At 44.5% G+C, this 13,466-nt stretch overlaps 2 protein-coding genes across 2 annotated transcripts; both read right to left on the minus strand.

The window, feature by feature from the left end:
- Positions 1-1,894: 1,894 nt before the first annotated feature.
- On the minus strand, positions 1,895-5,086 carry LOC120034367 (glucose-6-phosphatase-like). Its single transcript, XM_038980894.1, has 5 exons — positions 4,672-5,086; positions 4,339-4,448; positions 3,332-3,437; positions 3,082-3,197; positions 1,895-2,864 (listed from the first exon to the last, which is right to left on the minus strand). Exons 1-5 carry the CDS (start codon positions 4,887-4,889, stop codon positions 2,356-2,358), a joined length of 1,059 nt encoding a protein of 352 aa, XP_038836822.1. The 5' UTR covers positions 4,890-5,086; the 3' UTR covers positions 1,895-2,355.
- Positions 5,087-9,939: 4,853 nt separating this feature from the next.
- LOC120034135 (membrane primary amine oxidase-like) lies at positions 9,940-13,347 on the minus strand. The gene is made up of 4 exons (XM_038980578.1): positions 11,717-13,347; positions 11,214-11,499; positions 10,974-11,106; positions 9,940-10,847 (listed from the first exon to the last, which is right to left on the minus strand). The coding sequence occupies exons 1-4, from the start codon at positions 13,287-13,289 to the stop codon at positions 10,563-10,565; spliced, it is 2,277 nt and encodes a 758-aa protein (XP_038836506.1). The 5' UTR covers positions 13,290-13,347; the 3' UTR covers positions 9,940-10,562.
- Positions 13,348-13,466: the final 119 nt, after the last annotated feature.

A 13,466-nucleotide genomic window follows, 5' to 3' on the forward strand; every position in this document is an offset into this window, starting at 1 on the left:
GTGGTGTGTTCAAGCAGGTCGACACGTTTCGGAATGTTTTGAAACGGTTCTACTGTTATTCAATTGGTCACTAGATGGCAGTGTTGTAACGTGTACATGATGGTCCCTTGTGTAAATGCCCCTTGCTATTCGGAATCCTTGGGAAGTCCCTACCCACTACAAGTTGAAATGTAAGGTTAGGGTTTAGAGGTAGGGACATCCCAAGGACCCCAGATATTGTACAGCGAAATACACTGACAATACACTGACTCATACAGTTTACATAAAAATAGACTGTGTATTTTTTTTCTGAGGTAAAATACAGTACAGTACACAAGATGCATAGTGAGAAGTTTGATGAGGATGTACATAGACCATTCATTCATCATAGAGTGCTGATTGAGTGTATATCAGGGGAGGTCTTGTGTAACTGACCTCCCCTCCCCACACACTCTGTCTTTACTACTAAGTCTCACTCCCACCGAGTTCTATAGAGTTCTATACTGAACAAAAATATAAATGCAGCATGCAACAATTTCAAAGATGTTACTGTTACAGTTCATATAAGGAAATCAGTCAATTTAAATAAATTCATTAGGCCCTAATCTATGGCTTTCACATGACTGGGAATACAGATATGCATCTGTTGGTCACTGATACCTTTAAAAAAAAAAGTAGGGGTGTGTATCAGAAAACCAGTCAGTATCTGGTGTGACCACCATTTGCCTCATGCAGTGCGACACATCTCCTTCGCATAGAGTTGATCAGGCTATTGATTGTGGCCACTTCTTCAATGGCTGTGCGAAGTTCCTGGATGTTGGCGGAAACTGGAATAGGCTGCCTTACACGGGCCGTGCATTATTATACTGAAACATGAGGTGATGGCGGCGGATGAATGGCACGACAATGGGCCTCAGGATCTCGTCACGTTATCTCTGTGCATTCAAATTACCATTGATAAAAATGCAATTGTTTTCATTGTCCGTAGCTTATCACTGCCCATACCAAAACCCTACCACCACCATGGGGCACTCTGTTCACAAAATTGCCAACAGCAAACCACTCGCCCACACGATGCCATCTGCCCGGTACAGTTGAAACTGGGATTCATCCGTGAAGAGCACACTTCTCCAGCTTGCCAGTGGCCATCAAAGATGAGCATTTGCCACTGAAGTCAGTCACGTGGCGGACTGCAGTACACGTTGTCTGCGGTCGTGAGGCCGGTTGGACATACTACCAAATTCTCTAAAACAACGTTGGAGGCAGTTTATGATAGAGAAATGAACATTCAATTCTCTGGCAACAGCTCTGGTGGACATTCCTGCAGTCATTCAATTGCAATTCCCTGTGTAATGATCATGCTGTTTAATCAGCTTCGTGATATGCCACAGTTGTCAGGTGAATGGATTATCTTGGCAAAGGAGAAATGCTCACTAACAGGGATGTAAACCAATTTGTACGTAACATTTGAGCGAAATCTGCTTTTTGTCCGTATGGAACATTTCTGGGATCTTTGGTTTCAGCTCATGAAACATGGGACCAAGACTTTGTTGCATTTATATTTTTGTTAAGTATATATGTAATTCTATGCTCACCCTCCTTCTCTCCCTATAACAATATTTCATGAAGACAAGAAACCGATTGGGGTGCTTCTTGATTTTACAATCTAAAGACTGAATCCTCCACAGGTTTTTCTGGCTGAGAGCGATAACAAATAAATGAACTGTGTTCTATCTACAGTAAGTAATTATTAGTTATGCTATTTGATAGTCAAATAAAATGTGCCATTGGGTATTACAAATCACAGGGCATTTACAGGAAAAAGGGCTGTTTCATAGAACATGAATAATCTGGATTGTACACAATAAAAAAATATATATATTTCATTTTAAAATAATTGTTTCTCATATCATATAAAAAGAAAACCAAGTAGTGAGCTAATAACGGCTTTATATTGCTGTCTAATTTCTCAGGGCAGGCCCTGTCCATGACCACTGCACTGTGTGAGGTTACCAGAACTTTTCCATTGAAAAACGACAGCTGATCCCTCTATGGACATTTTATCCCCCCCAACGGACAATTACCCTGCCCACACCCAATGAACATTTATATTTATCATTGTCACGTTGTAAACATGTATACATAATAATAATAATTATTATTATTATTGTATTTTTTTATTGTTTCATTCACACCTGCACTGCTGGAGCTCGGAGCTTAAGAATTTCACTGTACACTGCAACTACATCTACAAAAACATCCACCTCATGCAGCAACAAGTGTCTACTGACCGACCTTCAAGCCCTTTCAACTGGGGTGAACATTCCTGCTTCTCCTATGACAGTCCGCACAGAATTACAATAAGTTTGAATTAGTTCAAAACTGGTGTTTCTTTCCGTTCCGTCCTGCTGCCCCGGCCACGCAGTAGGGCACTATGCCCACAGTGGCCAGGGGCACAGTGGCACTCTTACAGAAGGACAGCAGGTAGAACAGAGCCCTGGTGTGGGCTGGTGGCCTGAATGAGTCCAGTAGGTGGAGCAGCAGCAGTGTGACGCCCACGCATGCCAGCCTGTAGGTGGCGCCACCGCCTACTCTCCGGGCCTCGGCGTAGAGGGGCGAGTGCAAGCCCAAGCCCAGGCCTAACAGAGTGCCGGTGTTGCGCAGGAGACTGGCGAAGGGTGTAGTGTCTATGTGGACCCATTGGGGCCGCTGGCACCAGCGCTGGGCCTTGTCCAGGGTCCAGAGCAGGTCCACCCCCAGGCCCCTGAGGCCCAGGTAAAGGCCCACAGCGAAGGAGAGCAGGGAGAGGGTGGTGTAGATGTAGCGCCTCAGGCTAGCCCTGTAGATCCATTGGACCCGGTCAAAGGTCTCCGCCACCAGGATGCCTAGGAAAACGGACAGGCTTGTCAAATAGAAGTTCTTTCCCAGCTTTCACTTGCATGTTCTCAATTGGGAAAACACCTAACAAAGGCGCCAGGGACCTACTACCATACCTCGTTCAAAGACACCTAAATCTTTTGTCTTGCCCATTCACCCTCTGAACAGGGTAGGGTGTAGGGTTTGATTTCGAATTTGGTATAAGAGTTGGGGCTCTCCACTGACCTGTGACGACCCCAGCGACAACCTGGTGAGGGAAGTGGGCAGCGATGAAAACCCTGGAGAGGCAAACACACACCTGCACATACCAGAAGACAGCCCACAGGGTCCCGCGGACACACCTGACACACACACACACACACGAGGAAAGACACACAGTCACCTACTTAGCAGAGTTGGATCATTCAATCTAGATAATTGTGTCTAGAGGATAAACTCTGAGAAACAACATAAACAACAGAATTTGTCCTCTTACCAGTTCTTGATGTGACACCCATGTCCCTTGAGGAGGATGGCGAGGAGTGATGAGATCATAGCGTAGTAAACCCCTGCAGCACTCATGGCATGACCCGACGGACTTCCTGTGAGAGGAGAACTGCTGTCAAGTACAGTTTTGCTTGAAAAAAAATTTGTGAAATGAATGGAATCAAACTGAATCGAACTGCACTCTATACTTCTCTGTAAACTGGTCATCTCTGTGTACCTGTCGCAAGACCCACTGGTTGATGCTTATTTATAAAACCCTCTTAGGCCTCACTCCCCCCTATCTGAGATATCTACTGCAGCCCTCATCCTCCACATACAACACCCGTTCTGCCAGTCACATTCTGTTAAAGGTCCCCAAAGCACACACATCCCTGGGTCGCTCGTCTTTTCAGTTCGCTGCAGCTAGCGACTGGAACGAGCTGCAACAAACACTCAAACTGGACAGTTTTATCTCAATCTCTTCATTCAAAGACTCAATCGTGGACACTCTTACTGACAGTTGTGGCTGCTTTGCGTGATGTATTGTTGTCTCTAGCTTCTTGCCCTTTGCGCTGTTGTCTGTGCCCAATGTTTGTACCCTGTTTTGTGCTGCTACCATGTTGTGCTGCTGCCATGTTTTGTTGCTACCATGTTGTTGTCATGTTGTGTTGCTACAATTCTGTGTTGTCATGTGTTGCTTCCATGCTATGTTGTTGTCTTAGGTCTCTCTTTATGTAGTGTTGTGTTGTCTCTCTTGCCGTGATGTGTGTTTTGTCCTATATTTTTATTTAATTTATTTGTAATCCCAGCCCCCGTCCCCGCAGGAGGCCTTTTGCCTTTTGGTAGGCCATCATTGTAAACAAGAATTTGTTCTTAACTGACTTGCCTAGTTAAATAAAGATTTAAAAAAGAGAAAAGAAAATAATTGAGTTTAATTCATTTGAGTTGAATATACTGCATGGATTCTCCAGAAGGGAAAGTGGTTTTGCCACCAGCAGCAGACAAACAGGAACTCACCTGGACTAGTCTCACAGGTCATAGGGAACTGCTCAATTTGTGGCGCTGATGAGTTGCCATAGTAAGGAGTCTCTTGAACCCACCAATAGGGACGCTCGCCAAACAGGATCCTGTGTAGACATGAGAGAGTAATACATCATGTATCACATATTGAATCCTCCTCTGTCTGGCAACATACGCACTGGAGGGATCATCTATTGGATCGTTCTCATAGCATAGTTAAAACATTCGGAACCTGCAGTATTTTCATCCTGGAAATATACATATTATATTGTTATTCTTTATCTTAGCATCTGAGCACTGTGATTAGTATTAGTATTAGCAGTCACCTACCATTTGAAGATAAGGTTGAGCCAGTCTCCCACCACAGCCACCCAGACCAGCTTGACCCCCACTGATTCCCGCAGGTGGAAACACACAGGAAAGAAGACAAAGAAGGTGTTCCGCAGGTCAGCTGCCATGGAAACAAACAGAAACCAGCTCTGCGTGTCCCTGTAGTGAGTCTGGAGGTATCGTGTGGTGCCAACCCCATAGGCGTGGACGGTGTCCATGGCTGCTCTCTAGTTCACTGTATCTGACAGTCACACTAACGTTACGACAACTAGTCTATAGCTGCTGCTGTGTCTGATACCCTATGTCAGAAGAGCAGAGGTGTCTGCTGAGATGCCCGCTGGCAGTACCATAGTTCTGTGTGTATTGTCCGATAAAGTCAAGAGGTGTGAGGTCTCTGTGCAGCCCTTGTAGTGTGTGCTGCTTGTCTGTCCAGTGCCCGCCTGTCACCGCTGCCATCCCTTTTATACCCTGTGTGAACACCTGGTCACTCCACCACGCCTGATCTTTGAACTGGAGAGAGTGAGGAGGGAAAAGAACTGGACAAACATTACATCATGACTGACTGCACTGCAGGCAGCTGGTCAGTGCATCACCATGGGGACTACCTGTGGTGTGGTATTGCTGGAAGACCCCCCCCCCCCCACCCACATGCACGCACGTACACACACACACCAGTGGTGGGAGGAGCTATAGGAGGACGGGTTCATTGTAATGGCTGGAACGGTATCAAACATCAAACATATGGAAACCACATGCTTGACTCCATTCCATTAATTCCATTCCAGCCATTACAATGAGCCCGTCCTGCTATTGCTCCTCCCACCAGCCTCCACTGAAAGACATATGCATGCACACATACTCATCACCACTGTCACATGTCATGCATGTGCAGGGGCTGCTCCTCCAGTTATCGCTCCCTGCCCTGTTGAGAGCTCAGAGTGAGTAGATACCAGATGAAGTAAATGTGAGGTGTTCTTTTTCCCCCGCCGCCTGATTGCCCTCTTATGGTCTTAGTGGAGTTGAACAATAACAAGAGTATGGGTTCAATATAAGCGCCAATGAATCGCTGACGGATTTCTCCTTTCAAGAGTTCATTATCCCTCAATGTCTCATTGATCCATCATTCTTATTTCATTCAATGACTGCTTTAAACTACATGTACTCTCTAAGGGTTCCAAAAGGGTTCTTTGGCTGTCCCCATAGGAGAACCATTTTTGGTTCCACGTAGAACACTTTTGGGTTCCATGAAGAACCCTTTGTAGAAAGGGTCCTACTTGGAACCCAAAAGGGTTCTCCCTGGAACCAAAACGGTTCTACCTGGAACCAAAAAAGGTTCTCCTATGGGGACAGCCGAAGAACCCTTTTAGGTTCTAGATAGCTCTTTTTTTTCTAAGAGTGTATGGTTAACCATGTTAAGAAAGAGGACTTTTCCAGGACATACTACTTTGCATGTGTTGCTGAAGGCCAAAGGAGGAGGGGGAAAAAAGAGGACAATATGGAAAAACCCACACTGGACAGGCACGCAGAGCTATTGATGGAAAAGAGTGTAGCCTCATTTAGTGAGGGTAGGCATGGAGGGGAGTGAAGGAGGGAAGAGGAGGGGAGGAGGAGAGGGTCTGTGTTTACTTCTAGCTGAGTGTCCCCAGCCACCACCCTCCAACCAGCACACGTTTCCAAGGTGATATGTTATCTGGCCGTGGCCGGCTGACAGACATTAGGCCTGTTCCTTGCCTGCTGCTGCAGTTGTTTGCTCCACAAACCATAATCTTCCCCAGGGAGCTAAAAATAACACTAGCATGGTCCCACTGTGCAGCCCACCACACGTACACACACATCCTACAATTCCCATTTCATGTCCGTCCCCCACCCCTCCAACTGCACTAATGGAGCGGATGGCTTTCCCTTGAGAAACACGTTCAGGGAGGGGGGAGACAAGTGAACATGTGTGTGGGGTGGGGAGGGGGGAAACCAGGTGAGAGATGCATGATCTAAGTGTGTTTTGTTGAACTCTTCCCTGACGTTATAATAGGACATATTTTTGCGATATTTATTCATGTAACATTTGTAAATCCATTACAAACCTATTAATATTTTCTAGCCAGCTAAGGGACTGCTACTGGTGTGAGATTGCAACTCAAGGAGGCCATTAACTGTGGCTGATCTCTGCTATGCAACATGTAACTGTGAAGATGTTAACTCAGTCAAGAGCCTCTTGTTTATGTCTACACAAATACGTCTGTGATTAACAAGGCAATTGTCTTAATTGCGCCATGTTGATTACCAGAGTGCTTTAACCAGGCTTAATAAACAGAGTTAAAACAGAGGTTAAACCGGGCACTCCATCACCAATAATACCCTTGCCATAGACCACATCACCAACATCACTGCCCTGCACACCAATGTACCATCTGTCCCAGTGGACAGTGCTGATAAACTAGAGAAAAACACACAGTTGTCCAAATATTGAATGTTCAGCCAATGGTTGTCTGCTTTGTATGGAGATCAGGCCTCTGAGCTGTGGCTGTTTGGGACTGTGAGTTATGACCAAACCAGGTCTATTAGTTAATGATTACAGACATCCCCAACACATTCATCACAAATGTGAGGATGCATGATGCATTAGAGAGGAAACCTGTGCAGGTCACCATGCGTTCATTACATTGTGTGGTGTTGCTGTTGTTCACCACGTTATAAAAGGAGGATAATGGTCTACTGGAGACTTTTAGCACCAGGGAATCACAAGGCTCAGACTTTTGCGGAAATAATGCATTGATGTCAATGGGAGATTTTTGGATTCCTCCCTGAGTTTCTGGACTCTGTCAGCATCCTCTTTCATCAGTTGGAGAGGCTTACCTTTGAGGAAGTTCCAAAGGGTAGTCAAATACTGGGGGTCTCACTGTCACGACTTCCGCCGAAGTCGGTCCCTCTCCTTGTTCGGACGGTGTTTGGCGGTCGACGTCACCGACCTTCTAGCCATCACTGATCCATTTTTCATTTTCCATTGGTTTTGTCTTGTCTTCCTTCACACCTGGTTCCAATCCCATCAATTACACGTTGTGTATTTTACCCTCTGTTTCCCCTCATGTCCTTGTCGGAGATTGTTTGATTGTCTGTTTGTGCTAGTTATGTGTTGGTGCGCAACGGGTTTTGTACCCATTTTTATTATTTTTGTATATTTTGGTTTTGGAGTTTTTTGTGAGCACTTATTTAACAACTCCATTTATACCAAGTTCGTTCTCCTGCGCCTGACTTCCCTGCCACCAACACGCACCCATTACACTCACACCATGCATAGGCCTATATTTAATTTCATTTATGGTTTATTTTAATAGGGACGGGTACAAGCACATTGAAATACTGAATAAACAATTATCTAATGTGCTGCGTCAGATAGATTAGCGTATTAAAATAACATCACTGTGTTTACACAATACAATTTAGCCATAAAGTTGAGGTTTTGTTTATAAAGTCATCTGGTCTGTTCAACATTTATACATCTGTTATAGAAGTTGTTGTTGAAAGAGAAACTAGACTAATTAAGGACTACAGGATCAAAGGAAGTGTTGTACTATACTATCAGGAACCTCAACTTATAGGCAACTTTCCATCTATTGCCCTTGAGAATAGACAGATGAAGTTATAGTATGTGACACCCATGTTGCTCTCGATGTCTCGCCAGGCAGTCTGCCAAGAGAATCCAAATGATAAACAGTCTTGTTATGACAGTAAGGTTCTTTATAGAAACATCCAACATACTTTCCCAAGTCTGTTCAGACTCCTCACAGTATGCCCTGAACCAAGAGACCCTGACATTGAGTAGTTTTTGCTAGATTTTCTTGTTGCCATAAAGAAAAACATTTCCCATGGTTGAAGATACCTAATAGTTCTGCATGGGTCTTTCATTATGAAATGAAAATCAAACTCAAGTGTACTCAGGTAAATAGCTAAAGATATGTGGTTTTATCTGGCCAGCATTTGGGGGGGGGGGGGGGGGGGGGGGTTGCTGTGTCAGGAGTCAAGTTAGGAATTTGACAAATGAAGTTCCTTCGCTTTCTACTGAGTGTTTGGTTTTTACTCATCTGTCTTGTTTTAACCAAGCTAGCCTGCAGGCATTAATTAGAATGGAGGACAAACCAAAGTTTCCTTAGTGTCTGACTGAAATCATGCGAACCCAGATGTGGTAATCTCCATAGGAACGTTTTCTCTGACACCACTAACTCCAGTGTTGATTCAATGTATCCATTCCCCTCACAGTTCTAACACTTTAACATCTGGTCTGTAACTGAATGTCTACACAGTCTGAGTGGAATTTATTGAAAGTGGAAGGTCAAATTCAAACAGATGTTTTGCAACACAAGTGGGAGTGTGTGTGTGTGTGTGTGTGTGTGTGTGTGTGTGTGTGTGTGTGTGTGTGTGTGTGTGTGTGTGTGTGTGTGTGTGTGTGTGTGTGTGTGTGTGTGTGTGTGTGTGTGTGTGTGTGTGTGTGTGTGTGTGTGTGTTGAGCAGCCTACACAGGTCTAAGAGGCACTTAGCACCGGAGCAGAAATCCATCACTCCAGAATGTGGACAAAGTTCAGCGTAAGAGGCCTCTTCGCTGCATGGACATTCCTTCAAATATTTACGATGGCCAGGGAGAGGAGGTCATTTTCAGGTCACCTTTTGTAAGGATTGGAGGCTGCGCCAAGATATGTTACAAAATCTGTGGGTTATCCAACGGGGGAAATTACAGACTCGCAATGGCCTTAAAAAATGCCAAAATCTTGTGCAACAAACCCCCCAGAAATGCATGTTTACAGGAAATAAATTGCAGTGCTGTTTAAATTTGTTACCCTATTGTACTGTGAAAAAAAATCTAAGTTAATTCTTATCCAGGCTGTATCACAACCGGCCGTGATTGTCCCATAGGGTGGCGCACAATTGGCCCAGCGTCGTCCGGGTTAGTGGCCGGGGTAGGCCGTCATTGTAAAATAATAATTTGTTCTTAACTGACTTGCCTAGTTAAATAAAGGTTAAAAAATAGTTATCAATGTATTAAAATGTATTAATATTAAATTATTATATAATGCTGTATAATAATAATATATATAATATAAATATAATATAAATATAAATATATATTATATTAAATATTAAAAGGTATACAACAAGAACTTCCGTTCCCATGAAGTGAGGAGGGGTGGGGAGTTCATTCACCCACTTTGATCTGGTCTCTGCAGACACCATGGGGAGTAGAAAGACTGAAAAAACAGGAAACAGCTGAAGTCCAGCCCATTTTAAACAAATATTCATATTTTTATTTGGAGAGACAACTAGACAGATTCTTTCTTATGTGTAAGGTAAAAACATAAACAAAACAATCAACGGAGAGTTTCGGCTTCCTCCTCATACAGAGAGTGGTCAGACGAAAGTGAATTGAAAAGCCTCAGTGCAGTGATAAAGTATTCAAATGAGCAGATATAAACCTATACTGTATTGAGTTGAATATATACAGTGAGTGTACCATTTAGAGGGTTAATGGGCAAGACAAAAGATTTAAGTGCTGTTGAACAGGGTATGATAGCAGGTGCCAGGCACACTGGCCTGAGTGTGTCAAGAACGGCAACACCGCTGGATTCTTCCACTCTTAACAGTTTCCTGTGTGTATCAAGAATGGTCCACCACCCAAAAGACATCCAGCCAACTTGACACAACTGTGGGAAGCATTGGAGTCAATTTGGGCCAGCATCCCTGTGGAACACTTTTGACAACTTGTAGAGTCCATGCTAAGTTAGAAATCCAATGTTGTTTCTTAGTTATTTCAAATGTTGTCTTGGGCAAGATTCACATTTTCACAAGTGTTTAAGTGTTTAGCGCAGAGCACACTCAGGATTGGGACTGGGGACTTGTTTTTTTCACTCTTCAAACTTTATGGTCCCTTCAAACCCACTGTAGGTGAAGGGTTCAATGACTGGGCTGCATGCGTCTTCAGCCAAGCAGGCCATCTTGTTATTTTCACAGTTTCCCTCTGACCCTGGACTGATGTACACCCCGTCTGGAGAGTGAATAGACGGGTCCTCGTCAAAGTAGTTATGTGGTCTCAGGATCACTCCGCCTCCATTTCCAACGGTAACTGTGTTGGGGATGTCCTCAGCGTGAGGAATGTGGAGGAAGCCGGTGGTTACCCAGGCAACCAGGTCCTAGACGAAAAAGCACTAATTCGGTGACTACCAAACCTTCATTTATCAATGACCTGAAAATGTGCAAATCTCAAGAGAGGGGTAAAATATATGTAAGGACAACGGCACATAAGACCAAAAACACACCTGGTTCTCAATGCTCTCGTCATCCTCAATGTACTTGCTGAAGTCCACTGCTGGTGTCCACATGTTGTTCTGACTGTACAGGCTACTGCTGGTCTGCTCTGAGTCTTTGTGCTTAGTGATGGCCACTTTATACCTGTCAAATAAAATAGCAAAAGTTGGTCAAACTGCTTTGCCTTTGGTCTACCTGTAACCTATGTTTTGGGAATTAGGACCTTAGGAGGAGAGAGGAGGGAGCCTCACCTAGCCCAAGACATGGACTTCTCCTCTGGCTCCGTCTCTGGAAGGCTGTCACCGGTGAAGCTGACCACCTGGAGGCGGTAGGAACGCTGGTGGCCCCAGCGGTTGGTGCGGTTGCTGGCGATGTGAAGGTAGCGTGGCGTCTTGGTGTCGTAGCGGAGAGCAGCCTCCTTCTCAGTCTTTAGCTGGGCCTCCACCAGCTGAGGAACCATGGCATAGCGCTCCGGCATCCAGGGTAAAGACACATTCATAAACTTCATGTCCTTGGTCTGGAATACATTCTCAACCCCTGTGGTACAGAAACCCAATTCAAAATTCTAATTATTGGATCATGTTATAATCCTATCATTGAAATGAAAGATAACTTGCAGAGACATGTCCAGCACCAATGTAACCAACTGGGGTTAAAACCAGGTCTTCAGTGGCCACAAGACATTTAAAACATTTACAACTGTGCTTGACCTTTCATCGGTTCATACTAGGCCAAATGCATTGTTCACACTTACCCAACACGTCCAGGTCAACTTTGAAGTTGATGAAATGAGTGTGGATGTTCCCAATAGTATTTTCTGCCACCTGGTGTCCGTATTTGAGATTGCCATCAACATTGAAAGATGACGATATGTATCCAGTGGCATGCACTTTGGTCTCAACAGAGCCGCTCTGGTAAAAAATGAAGTCCCACAAGTAGTCATAGTTACCTATGGCCGTAATGGTCCTAAAAACTAAGGCACTGTTAACCATGCCTCCATAACTATTGCTGAAAAAGTCAGAGAAGTGTCTTCTGAGAGGACGGCCTGTATTGTGCTCAAAAAGGCAAATTGAATTCCTGAATCTATGAGGTGCACTGACGTCAATGTATCGGAAAGTGTCGATGTAGGTTGCCGCGTACGGACAATCCACGCCTCGAACGAGCTCGTGCGCAAAGCGCCCTATTCCGATACTAGAGTCCAAAAACTTAGTCAGAATCATGCCGGGTGTGATGGAACCATACACTGACATTGCCTCTTGAACACTAACCTCATAAGCTATCCTTTCCCCCTTGAAACGAACGTCAAAAACTCTCATACCGGTGAGGGAACTCAGACCAAACGCAAAACTCCATTCGAGATACATAACATGATTATTCTTGACACTGAAGCGTTTACCTTGCGCGTAAAACTGCTGAGGGCTTAAACCGGTGGGTTTAATTTTAGGTTTGAGTGATGCATAGTTCTGGACAGGTTTATACACAATTTTAGTCACTTTTCCATCATCATATTGTTTTATAAGATCCTCCACACTGTCAAAGTACTGTCCGTTATAAAGTAATCTCTTCACACTCCAAAGAGACGCGTTGGTGCTTTCGTGGTTGATTAAAACTTCCAAACCTACAGGGTGGATGTACATCCCACTCAAATCACGAAAGAAAGATATCCATGTCTGTCTCTCTCCTGATTTGACACCCCGAGGCATGCCTTCGAAACAATTCAGGGTTTTCTCTTTACTGACATCAAAACTTTCTTTCACAATTTTACCAAGTTTTGTAAATACCTCTTCATTAATAAACTTGAAAATAAGTGCATATTCACCAATGGTGACCGTACGCGCATTGATGGGCAACTCTTCTTTATACCTCTCAACGGTGACATCGCGGTGGTAAGTCGGGTTGGGGAGAGGTCCCACCACATATTCTTTAATGTGCCCAAGGGTGCCATAGAAAACCACCGCAGTCGCCTCTCTCACCGGCTTGGGCTTATTGTTATCTAGGTAGCCAAGCGCATCTGCTTTCCTTGGCAACAAAACATCAATTAAGAAGAGAAAATTCCCTGAAGGCTTTGTAAGCGCATTGACAGAAATATCCAAGTCTTTCTGATTACTCATATAGTCGCGGACTTGGAGATATTCCTCGGCGGACAGGTCAGCAAACACCGCGCTGCGTTCATTGTGTTTGCCCTTGAAAACATGATGCGGCTTCGAGGAGCATTTGGGCAGCCTACCTGAGTAAAGACATACAATGACAATATTCGCTATTACTGAGATCAGGCCAAGGAGTATCAATATCCATTTAACTAACGAACTCATTCTCAAAACCACCATCGAAACACCATGGGGTGTTCTGGATAGAGGAGGCGATTGCGAGCATGAAATAAGATTAGGCGCGCAAGTGAATTTCGGATGAGCTACACCCGTCCGTCCCTAGTCCCACCCCCATGCAGCACCCTCCAGAAATCCAAAATTCTCCCATACGTTGAATAAAGTTATGCAATTGCCGGG

The sequence above is a fragment of the Salvelinus namaycush genome, chromosome 41, assembly GCF_016432855.1.
Source record: "Salvelinus namaycush isolate Seneca chromosome 41, SaNama_1.0, whole genome shotgun sequence".
Lineage (NCBI taxonomy): Eukaryota > Metazoa > Chordata > Actinopteri > Salmoniformes > Salmonidae > Salvelinus > Salvelinus namaycush.